General features: G+C 51.5%; 1 protein-coding gene across 1 annotated transcript; it reads left to right on the top strand.

The window, feature by feature from the left end:
* Window positions 1–676: 676 nt before the first annotated feature.
* AVPR1B (arginine vasopressin receptor 1B) lies at window positions 677–6,352 on the top strand. The gene is made up of 2 exons (XM_055333810.1): window positions 677–1,616; window positions 6,030–6,352. Exons 1-2 carry the CDS (start codon window positions 677–679, stop codon window positions 6,350–6,352), a joined length of 1,263 nt encoding a protein of 420 aa, XP_055189785.1.
* The last annotated feature ends 5,608 nt before the right edge of the window (window positions 6,353–11,960 follow it).

Genomic DNA, 11,960 nt, shown 5'->3' on the forward strand with positions numbered 1-11,960 from the left:
GGTCTGGCAGGCACTTGCGTGCGTCTTGTTTCCCGGCTGGCGGTCCCGCCGTCCCTCCCCCCTCCCCGACCTCTGGTCCTCCTGCGGGCTGAGCCCCGGGAGCCTCACTCCGCCCCCCTCTGCACGAGCCAACCCGCGCGCCCAGGGGCTGCTGGGCACCTGCTGCGAGTCCATAAAACCCGCGCGCGCGCGCTCAGCTCCAGTCGCTGCGCTCAGGGCCCCCCTGGTCGCAGCTCCCCGCCCTGGCTTCCTGGGGCTTCCAGCCCAGCATCGGTTTCGGCTTCCAGAAAAGTTGGGAGAAAGTGAATTTGGAATGGATTGGGAAGTAGTAGCAGCTCCCCAGGCTCCTTTCCCTTCCAGAAGCTTCATCCTGCACAGCCTCATCCATTCTTCTTTTCCTGACACCCTGTTTCCATCCCTGAGCCCTCTTTCTCTTCGCTCCTAGGTCTGACCTCCACACTGTGTGATCAGCATCTTCTCCTTCCTTATCTTTCTCTCTCTGATCCTGTTAACCATTTCTACCTATTTTCACCTTCTCCCTGTCATTGTCTTCTTTCTCCCCTCCTAAAACCTTGAAGCTTCCCACTCCAATTCACCCATCAAAGCCCTCCACTCCCCCCCCCCACTATCCATCCCTCTCTCTACCTCCTCCTCTTCCCTCCCAGCAAAGTCAACCATGACTTCTGGGCCTACCTGGGCTGCCAGCCCCACTCCCGGGGGCACCTTCTCTGCCCTCAATGCCACCACACCCTGGCTGGGCCGGGATGAGGAGCTGGCCAAGGTGGAGATCGGCGTCCTGGCCACTGTCCTGGTGCTGGCGACAGGGGGCAATCTGACTGTGCTGCTGACCCTGGGACAGCCAAGCCGCAAGCGCTCCCGCATGCACCTGTTTGTTCTGCACCTAGCCCTCACTGACCTGGGCGTGGCACTATTCCAGGTGCTGCCCCAGCTGCTGTGGGACGTCACCTACCGCTTCCAGGGCCCTGACCTCCTCTGCCGGGCTGTCAAGTATCTCCAGGTGCTCAGCATGTTTGCCTCCACCTACATGCTGCTGGCCATGACGCTGGACCGCTACCTGGCTGTTTGTCACCCTCTGCGCAGCCTCCAGCAACCCAGTCAGTCCACCTACCCGTTCATCGCCGCTCCCTGGTTGCTGGCTGCCGTCCTCAGCCTGCCTCAAGTCTTCATCTTTTCTTTGCGGGAAGTGATCGAGGGCACCGGGGTGCTGGACTGCTGGGCAGACTTCCGCTTCCCTTGGGGGCCTCGGGTCTACATCACCTGGACCACCCTGGCCATCTTTATCCTGCCCGTGGCCATGCTCACAGTCTGCTACAGCCTCATCTACCATGAGATCTGTAAGAACCTAAAAGTCAAGACACAGGCCCGGAAGGCGGAAGGAAGAGGCTGGAGGGCCTGGGACAGGACCTTGCCTTCTGGCCCAGCCGCAGCCACTCGGGGGCTGCCGTCCCGAGTCAGCAGCATCAGCACCATCTCCAGGGCCAAGATCCAAACTGTGAAAATGACTTTTGTCATTGTGTTGGCCTACATCGCCTGCTGGGCACCCTTCTTCAGCGTCCAGATGTGGTCCGTGTGGGACAAGAACGCTCCTGATGAAGGCGAGTGTGTGTTTGTGGGGGAGGGGGGCAGAAAAGAGCAAGGAGAGGAGAAGCGCAGGCTTAGGATAGGGTTCTTCGGCTTCCCAGGGCTGGGCAGGGAGCAGATGAGTGAAGGAATTAGGAAAGGTGGTGCCTATCCCCCGTGAAAAGAGGTGGCTATAACTCTCAGGCAGCCTGCAGATGCCATGTATCTTTTATGTAAGATTTCCATATTTTAAATTTTGGGCACCTAATCTAAATGCTCAAAAATAATTTAAATAAATAAATAAATATAAACGCTTGAAACTATTACATGGCCTTAATGAAATACGACTGTTGACAGATTCGGCCAACCAATTAACTGCCAGTTGCATAGATGAGCATTAGAATCATGGAATGACTGAATTGAAAAGAATTTTCAAGTTGTCCAGGATGACAATTCGTGACCACAGCTGAGAGCTGTGTCTCTCAGCCCTCTACCTTCCTGAGCCTGGGCATGACTTTGAACTCCTTCTCAACAGCTACTTCCAGTTGATTAGCTTGTTGGCACATGACAACTCTGAAATTTTGAGTTCAGCCCTTTCATTTTGCTAATGTGGAAGAAAGGCTCAGAGGGGAAATGTGACTTGCCCGGGGCCACACAGCTAGGGAGTGGTGAAGTGAAAAGTAAAACCTAGGCCTGCTATCTCGTCTTTTTCCCTTACCCCCTACTCTGTTCAGAATTCTGGCTCTGAATGTCCTGAGAAGCCGGGTCTTGCTCCTATGTGAAAAACCAAATGGGATCCTGGGATCTTCCGTGAACACCATGCTCCAGGTGGCACATGGGAGGTCTTGCTATTGTCATTTTTCTGCGGTGAGGTAGAAGGAAGCCTCCTAAGTTTTAGACACTGCCAGATGGTCTAGCCACCTGGGGATGGAGTGTACTCAGGAAGGTAGGGCTGAGTCTGGGCAGCCTAAATGTCGAAGAGTAGTGTTCAAAGACACCCTTTTCTGCTCCCAAGTAGAGTGGGACATAGGGGCAGTGCAAGTCAATTCATCGGAGTGTTTGGGAATAGGGGTGACTGTGTGCTCTACAGTGCTTGTCATGCACATTGCCCAGGATGTACAATGGGTGCCGCATGTAACTACCCTAGGGAGGCCCTATCCATAGATTCTTCTGGAAGCTTCCTGACAGTTTGCTGACCAGCAGACCCAGACTACCAATTCCTACCAGCTCCTAGGGAGTAGTTCCCCCTTCCCTTATGCTTTTGTTTCTAATCTCATTTTGCTTATCCTAGGACACACTCAAGCCAAATATTTTGCTTTTCTGGAGAGAGTAGGGCCAGACTGTTCATGAATTGAGCACAACTCTGCAAGAGAGGTGTGAAAACAATACCAAACTATTACAGTCCTGTTTTATCCTCCTTTTTTTGAACATCCCTCTGGACAAGAGGCTATTTGCAAATTACCCTTTAAGCAATAAATGTATTGATTCTAACCAACTATAGGGACCTCCCTGTTCTAGTCAAGCACAGAACAGAAAGGAGGAGGGTTTCCTAGTGCCAAGCAGCACATCCAGTCCTTGGTACTCAGTGGTAGCCTTCTCCTGCCTTATGTGTGAGTAACCTGAGACTCTGAGAGGTGAAATAACTGGGCCATCTCCAAAGTGCCACCACGAGTAAGACATGGAGCCAGGATTTGAATCACCACGGTCCAAACATTAGCTGTGACATGGCTTTACTCTCAATAATCCAGCTTAGCCAGTGGCAGGGGGGAGGAGGGGTGAGTAGTCATTTGATCCTTCATTGAGAAACCCACAAGAGGATGGAGACCTGGCCACCAGGCCAGTGCAGGCTTCCCTGCCGGCCTGCTGTGTCACTATCATCACAAGGCGGCCCCTCAGTACATACCTGTGCCTCACCTGCTCACCTGCATAGAGTGATTTACCACTTACCAGTGGCCTCTCTGAGCAAGGAGAGCAGGAATGAAGTGTTACCTTACAGACAATGTGCTCTCCCAGAAAACTGGAAGCCCTTTGAGGGCCTTCTAGTTGAGCTGAGAGCCATTATTTTAAAATACTTACTCTCCAGTACACCCAGTTCCTCTCCATAGTATGCTGGCCTCCTAGCCTCTCATCCCTGAGTCTCTGGTTGGAGCCTGCCTGTCTCCTTGCCCTTGCTCCTGCTGCCCTCCCCACAACTGTCAGCTGAGTTCCTGCAGGGTACAGTATGGGTCTGCCCTCAAGGGCTGAGAGGTGGAGCCTCTGCAGACCCTGCTCCTCCGGCCACATTTCCAGCCCTTGCTCAGAGGGGGTCAAATCAAACAGATGTTTCCCAAGCAAAGGCACTTGCAGATCCCCTCAGTCCCCGGCCTAATCTGGGCATTGAATATGTGTCGATGGAGTGGATAGGGTGAACACCATCCCCTTCACCAAAGCAACTTCCCATATCTTCCACAGCTCCCCGGTATTCTGTGAACTGGGGAGCAGACCAGAATGCAGGGAAAATGAAGGAGGCTCTGTTTGCTGTTGAGGCTGGTCCTTCCTGCATCTCTAGGTGCTCCCGCCACACCCCCACTTCTATGCCCTCATAGGTCGGTCCAGACCGAGATGACTTTAGCTTCTCACCACTGTGATTCGTGTCTTCTCTCAAATGTTCTGACCCTGTGTCTTCCCTTTGCTTGGTCTCACAGCCCGGCTATGGAAGGGAGATGCCCAAGGAACCAGAGTATCTGCAGATTTCACAGGGCTGGGGCACCTGGGTGGCTCAGTGGTTGAGCGTCTGTCTTTGGCTCAGGTCATGATCGCAGGGTCCTGGGATCGAGTCCCACACTGGGCTCTCCTCAGGGAACCTGCTTCTCCCTCTGCCTGTGTCTCTGCCTCTCTCTCTGTGTCTCTCATGAGTAGATAAATAAAATCTTAAAAAAAATATTTCACAGAGCTTTACAGAGCAGGCATTGGAGCTTTGCCTTTGAGTTTGTTGGTTGAAACTGCGCAAGGGTTTGGGATTGCTGCCTTAGAGTCCGGGGACCTGGCTTCCAGTCTATGCCATAACCCCTAAGATTCACTAGAGCTTTGACATTGTTCTCAGTTATTTCTATAAGCTCTGCTGAAGAACAAGTTACCTCAGTGTGCAGCCTGTGCCATGGCTGGAATGTGGTGCATCTAGCGGGTACTCAGGGTCCAGCCTGGAAGTTTCCTCCTGGTATGTAGAGCTTTATATAGTCTTCAGAAAGAATATTGTGTCTGGAAGACATCTTTTCAGTCTGCATCCTCACATTTTGACTGCCCAAGAGAGAAATTAGTTTTTCTCTGGAGGATGGTGCTTTCCCTGGGTATAATCTCTGTGGACGTGGAACAAGTATTTGTCTGGAATAAGATGCTTGGGTACTCTGTAGCTAGAAGCTGCCCATCCACTGCTGTTGGAGATGATGCAATGGCACCTGCAGGACAGTCAGGCTGATTGCCCACCCAGGCCCCCACCAGAGCCCTGGCACTGTCAGGTGTCATATGCTCACTGCCTGATGAGTGGGACTGTCCCTAGGGCCAAGGAGGACAGGATGCACCCATCTGTTTGACATAAATGAGAATGGGAATCAAAGGGTTCTGAACTTGGTCTAGAATCACAGTTATGTTCCCTGCATGATTTACAGAAGTTGTATCATTCTATTTTTTTAAAGATTTAATTTATTTATTCATGAGAGACAGAGAGAGAGACAGAGAGAGAGAGAGAGAGAGAGAGAGAGAGGCACAGACACAGGCAGAGGGAGAAGCAGGCTCCATTCCATGTAAGGAGCCTGACATGGGACTCGATCCCAGGTCTCCAGGACCACACCCTGGGCTGAGGCAGCACTAAACCACTGAGCCACCTGGGAAGCCCGAAGTTGTCATTCTAGATCTCCATCCATTGGAGGTCTAAGTGTTGGAACAAAGATACTACCTCCTATTCAGGCCGGTCTCTCCCAGACTATGTTCACACCTCCAAAGTCAACTTGGAGTAAACCTTAGCTCCTAACCTTATTCTGAAGTTACAAGCAAGACCCAGAGATGAAGGACTCTGGAGCCAGAGAGGCAGCTCCAAGTCCCTGCTATGCCCTTTCTATTTATTTATTTATTTATTTATTTATTTATTTATTTATTTACGATAGTCACAGAGAGAGAGAGAGAGGCAGAGACACAGGCAGAGGGAGAAGCAGGCTCCATGCACCGGGAGCCCGATGTGGGATTCGATCCCGGGTCTCCAGGATCGCGCCCTGGGCCAAAGGCAGGCGCCAAACCGCTGCGCCACCCAGGGATCCCTGCTATGCCCTTTCTAATTGTAGAACTCAAGGGAGTCCTTCCCCGCCTTCGGATCTCTGACCTCTGTCTCCCCCCTCTGCTCAGTGGGGTCTTGGACTCTCTCCCAGGTGCCATCCAGCTCTGTAATTCCAAGACCTCTCGTGCTTCTTCTTCTGCAGATTCAACCAATGTGGCTTTCACCATCTCCATGCTCTTGGGCAACCTCAGCAGCTGTTGCAACCCTTGGATCTATATGGGCTTCAACAGCCACCTGCGCCCGCGCCCGCTGCGCCGCCTGCCCTGCTGCTGGGGGCCCCAGGCGCGCCCCCAGCTCTCCAGCCACAGCCCCTCGAGCCGCCGCACCACGCTGCTGACCCGCTCTAGCGGCCTGCCCCCCCTCCCCCTCAGCCCCAGCCTCAGTGGGGGCCCCGGGCCTGAAGGCTCACCCAAAGACTCAGCGCAGGTGGACGCAGAGGCCTCCACAGAGACCATCGCCTTTTAGGGAACATTCACCAGAGCAGGGTGCGCCCATGGGGCTAGCAGAGGTTCTCTGCTCATCTCAGCACTGGGTGTAAATGCTGGGGGGGCTGGGGTTGGAGTTCGGGGGAGACCACTTTGAGGCCAGAATGGCTGCCCCGCCCTTGATGTTACAGGTGCCTCTGGTGTGCCGGCGGACCCTCGTGCGCTCGCAGTCTCACACCCTGGAAATCAGGGAGAGTCAAGCCTCTGTTTCCCTGATCCTGCACATTTACAGTGTACCTGGAACTCACCCGTGTGGTGGATGTGGTGCCCCAGATCTCAGGCAGGCCTAGGACGGCCTTGACTAGGGGTTCACAGAGGACCGGGACTCAGGCCGGTCTCCCGCCTTGACTCTTTGTCCCATCCTATCCCGACTAGCACACCCAGCCAGCCGGGAGAGGGGAGGAGTGAAAACCTGTGAGAAGGATCCTGTTTCTCTATCTCCATCCTGGATTTGTCTGTTTGTTTCGTAGAGGGAGGCTTCTTTAATGAAGGAAACCAAAGAGGGGTGGGTGAACAGGTACCTCGGCTTTGCCTGCTGTGCCCACCTGTCTACTGAAGGGAGATGCAGGATTTGGCACAGCACCTGCAGCTAGTAAAAATTCCACAAATGCTCGTGTTCCTTCTCCCCCTGTCATCCACCTTTACAGGACAGGTAATAGGGCAAAGTAGACTCATCGGTGTGACCCACTGGAAGGGAGTATGCGAAGGAGGGAGGAAAGAAGAAGATGAAAATGATCACAGTAAGATTAAGAGTGGGCGAAGCCTGTGAGGCAGCACCCGTTGGTGGCTCTCCTTCCTTCTCTAAGGGAATTTGCACTTCGCCCTCCTGGGGGCTGGCCCAGAGGAAACAACCTTACAGAAAATGTGGCTGAATCATGGCTCTGGATTTCCTTGAGGTTTTTCAGGGCTTCCCTATGAGCCATGCACGCTGTGATGAAGTCAAGAGCCCAGGATCTGAGACACGACTCTGAGCTCGGGAAGGTCCCCTCCCTTCTCTGGGCCTCTGTCTTCCCACCTATTAGGACAGAGCTGATCCAAAAGATCTTTCCCAGCTTTACCCTGTCGTGAGTTTGCAAGACTGGGCCTGGGGTTACAGCAGAGCCTTTTCTAACCAGCAAGCTCTAGAGGAATTGTTGGATTCTCATGGCAATGACATTTATACCCTTTGACTCAATTCTGGTGACTGTGAATCCTGCAATGGCCAGACTGTCTACTTTTGCCCTCAACTCAGTGCTACTGAAGTGGGAGAGGCAGCAGAGCAGATAGACTCTGGGACGTTGCCCTGCTCCTCCTCATTATCTCCAGTGGGACTTAAATCTCGGGGTGGCTTCCCCACCCGAATTCTGGTTCTAAACTAAGAGATGGCCTTGGCAGTGGAAGGGGCATCAGCTGGAAAGTCAGGAGAACCGGGTCTTGGTTCTGCCACCATGATAACCGACACGGGGAGGATGTCGACTGATCCTTCATCTCTGTTATGAGGTCAAATAGGAGTGTGGACCTAAAAGTGGTTGGTAGACTCAGGAGCTGTCTACCAGTGGAAAGGCCTCTAGGCTAACAGCTCCTGAGAGCAGCTCCAGGGAACAGGTTCTCTGCCCTTCATTCTGAGGGAAGCTGTAGGAAATGACTGCAACTTTGAGCTTTAAGAGGTCACTCAGCTCTGAGAAGCCTTCTTCGGCTTCCTTAAAAGAAAAGAACCTAAGCTGAGTTATGAGAGAGCGAAGCATCCCAAGCCTTCAGTGCTAAGGAACCAGGGAGTGGGACACAGACCCTAATGGGACCCAGGTTCAGGGCAGACGTGAGGGCCCACAGTCTCTCTTCACTACGTTCTGTTGCCTACATCAGTCCCTGGACAACCAACTGCTCCTTCCCTGTCCATCTGTCCTGGTGGAGCTGGGCTCAGGGGCCTCCCCTGTCAGCATGAGCTGCTGAAGGTCCTCCCGCCCTGTGTACATAAGCCAAGCCCCTGCCTTTCTCACCACAGATCCCATCCCTCGTGCCCTAGTCAGTACCGAGTAAACCATGGCTCATCGTGATGACCAGGAGGGAGAAGGGACATCAGCTTTGCATTCCAAAGCCCTGGGTTTGAGTCCTGCTCTCATAGGATCTTGGGCAAGTCCTCTAATCTCTCTGTGCAATGATTTCCTTTTTTGCTCAGTAGAAACAATAATGTCTACATTTTTGCGGGTGGGGGTTGCTATAAGACCTTGGACTATAGGACAGTCTACCATGGCCTGGCTCCAGATTGCATCTGGTGAGTAAGCTCCTGTGGGAAGCCTGAGGAGGGTCTCTGTTTTCATTTCTGACAGCTAACCCTAGGAGGAGTGGAACCAGGCTGTCCCTGGGCTGGGCACGTTTGTGAAATGTTTGTGCCATCCTGTGGACTCTATGAAATACTTCAATCCCTTAGAACCCCCGTGGGAGTAGGGGGTAGGGGTGGGCAGGACAGAGGATGGCAGGAGGCGAATTGGTTGACTATGGAGATTTCTCAGAAGGGGTTTTTATGTCGTTTGGTATATAGGCCAGTATGTTTCCAGATGTCTGCGCCTGTGTTTTGTATGTAAATAGGTCTTTTTATTTATCAAGGAGCTCGAGACTCAGCCCAGGCTGCCGTGGCTCACTCCTAGGTCAGGAATCCAGAGATGGGGTTGAAAGTGACCAATAAAACTCCATAACCAGGAAATGTCTGGCCATGTTGGTTTCCTAGGTGCAGTGACAACAGGATGTTCAAGCTGAAATAAGATTTGTTCCCCTTGCTTAGGGTAGTGATGTGGAAGAGAGGTTGAGGGATGGGGAGGGACCTTCACCCACTTAAGAGCAAAACAGGGGATCCCTGGGTGATGCAGCGGTTTGGCGCCTGCCTTTGGCCCAGGGCGTGATCCTGGAGACCCCGGATCGAGTCCCACGTCGGGCTCCCGGTGCCTGCTTCTCCCTCTGCCTGTGTCTCTGCCTCTCTCTCTCTCTCTCTGTGTGACTATTATAAAATAAATAAAAATTAAAAAAAAATTAAAAAAAAAAAAGAGCAAAACAGGAGTGTCCTGGCATTTGCCCTGGGGCCACACGGTGGCAGTATGGAGCTGAAAGTGAGTGAAGCTGAGCTGACCCCCAGGGAAGGCTGGGGAAGTCGCTCAGCCTCTCCCTCTAGTATCTGCTACCTTTCCCTGCAGTTCTGGAGTCTTGGCTCCTTGTCTGACCCAGTTCTCCAGACATAACCTGAACACATGCTTCTCTCTCTCATGGAGGATATATTTGTCAAGAAAGGGCAAAGAACGAAGGCAAGGTGAGGGACCAAATGTAGAAACTGTTGCCTGAAAAGATGAGTGTTTGAGAGAGCTGGTGATCTGGTTTTGAGAGATCTCAAAAACACAGAGGAGCTGGAGTTATTATAATGTTTTCAATTTAGATACTGGGGCATGGGGAAGGAGGCCTTTTTTTTTAAGATTTTATTTATTCATGAAAGACACAGAGAGAGAGAGAGAGAGAGAGGGACAGAGGCAGAGACACAGATAGAGGGAGAAGCAGGCCCCATGCAGGGAGCCCGACATGGGACTCGATCCCGGGTCTCCAGGATCCCACCCTGGGCTGAAGACAGCACTAAACCACTGGGCCACCGGGGCTGCCCGGAAGGAAGCCTTTTGAGAGTCCGGCTGGCCCCAGAAAGGTGTCCTGATCTCGGGAGCAAAAAACCCACTGATGGCGGGCATAAAACACCTCCTCACCCCAGGAGGTCCCGATGGCCCGGAATACCACACGGAGTTCTACTGCAGTAATAGTGGGCATCTGGATGCTTGCTCCTTTAGATTACGACTCCGTTGAAGACTGGTCACATTTATTCTGGTCCACTATCTAGTCCCAGTACATTATTGACGTGTAATCAACCATCTAATCAGCTTCTCTGTATCTTGTAAGAGAAAGTTTTAAAAAGGATTTTACTTATTTATTTATTTGTTTATTTGAGACAGAGAGATGTGAGAATGAGTAGGTGTGGGGAATGGGGAAGGGCAGAGGGAGAAGCAGACTCCCTGCCAAGCAGGGACCCAGACATGGGGCTCAATCCAAGGACCCTGGGATCATGACCTGAGCAGAAGACAGGTGCTTAACTGACTGAGCCACCCAGGTGCCCCTGTAAGATAAATTGGAAGAGATCTTTATGCAGTGCACACTCATGGAGGAATCCAGAGTGGGGCACTCGGTCATTCCCTGGATGTTCCGATGGCATACGACATGGAAGAAAGTGACTTCATTTTGCTGAACACCGAGTTCCTCAAAAGGTGATTACTCATACAAGCAACCATTGGTACAGATTTACACAGCTGACCTTCTAAGTTCATGGAGATATTACATACAAAAGGACATTTTATTTCTAGCAACATGGTTAGCAACGAATTTGAGGATCACTTCAAACTGTTAGCTGGCCTCAGTCATCAGCTTATTGGCCCAAACTCCTTAGGACATAAGATGAACTTGCCTCTTCCCTCATCGGGGCATCTGAGAAGTCATCTGCGTCGACGGTCAGCCCAATCTCTGGTACTCACTGGGTAGAGTCACGTGTTCAACTGCATGTAGAGACAGTGTTCTCTAAGAATGCCAGCCCCAGATATTGTTAACCTCCATGACATATTTATTTGTTACAGATGTCATACTTTTGAAGCCAATCATAGCAGAGTTCATTACAGACCTTGATTAGATGGTCAGTAGCATTCAGACCCCTGTGCTCCCCGACATCACTCCCCACTCCGAGGGGCCCAGTCACAGATAGTTCTCCTGTAGTTCCGTACAGGTCAGTCCCTGGAGCATTTATGGAGAGCCTGCCTCAGGTGGGCCTGCTCCCTTTCCCTAGGCCTTTTCTCCTATCAATCAATTTTTAGCCATCTTTCTAAACTGAGGTCAGAAATCACCCTTCTCTGGGATGTTTAGTCTGATGACATCTGATCTTAACACTCCATACCCCTTCTGCCCAAACACTTCTAGGGTTTGTTTTCATTGCTCTGTGTTAGTTCCTTTTTGTCACAGGTTTGGTACATGCTCTTGCCTGTCCCCACAACTGGGTCTGAAGTGCCTTGACCTCACCCACCCAGATGTTCAAGTGTTCTTTAAATGTATGCTTCTCCAAATCCCAGGGCCTTTCCAGAATCCTGCAGAAAGCAGGCACTCCATCCACGCTACTTTAGCTGTCCCCTCTCTTGATGTTGGACCTGTCTCAGAGGTGTCCCCGCCCAGACTCAGTGTGTATGGTGACTCATCTGAACCTCTTCAACATACCTGTAAATTCCTTTTTTTTCCTTTTTAAAAGAGATCAATACGAAGCAGTTTAATTTCTAGATACAAAGGCAGTGTTTTGGTGGTGACATTGTTGGTGTTTATTCCTCATTCTGCCTCCCTAATCAATAAAAATCTTTTTCTCTATTAAGAAAAGCTTCCTAAGAAGATGTCTTAGTCCATTCCAGCTACCATAACAAAATGCCATGAACTGGGTGACTTGTAAACAACACAAATTTATTTCTTTCAATTTTGAAGGCTAGAAGTCCAAAATCAGGGTGGCAGCACGGTTGGTGAGGACCCTCTTCTGGGTTTCAACCGGAAACCCAGAC

The sequence above is a fragment of the Nyctereutes procyonoides genome, unplaced genomic scaffold (assembly GCF_905146905.1).
Source record: "Nyctereutes procyonoides isolate TBG_1078 unplaced genomic scaffold, NYPRO_anot_genome, whole genome shotgun sequence".
Lineage (NCBI taxonomy): Eukaryota > Metazoa > Chordata > Mammalia > Carnivora > Canidae > Nyctereutes > Nyctereutes procyonoides.

Bases quoted from the DNA above. Each gene is read 5' to 3' on its own strand.
- AVPR1B (XM_055333810.1), top strand. From the start codon at position 677: ATGACTTCTGGGCCTACCTGGGCTGCCAGCCCCACTCCCGGGGGCACC. The intron at 1,617-6,029 runs GCGAGTGTGTGT...CTTCTTCTGCAG, and splicing joins CAAGAACGCTCCTGATGAAG to ATTCAACCAATGTGGCTTTC.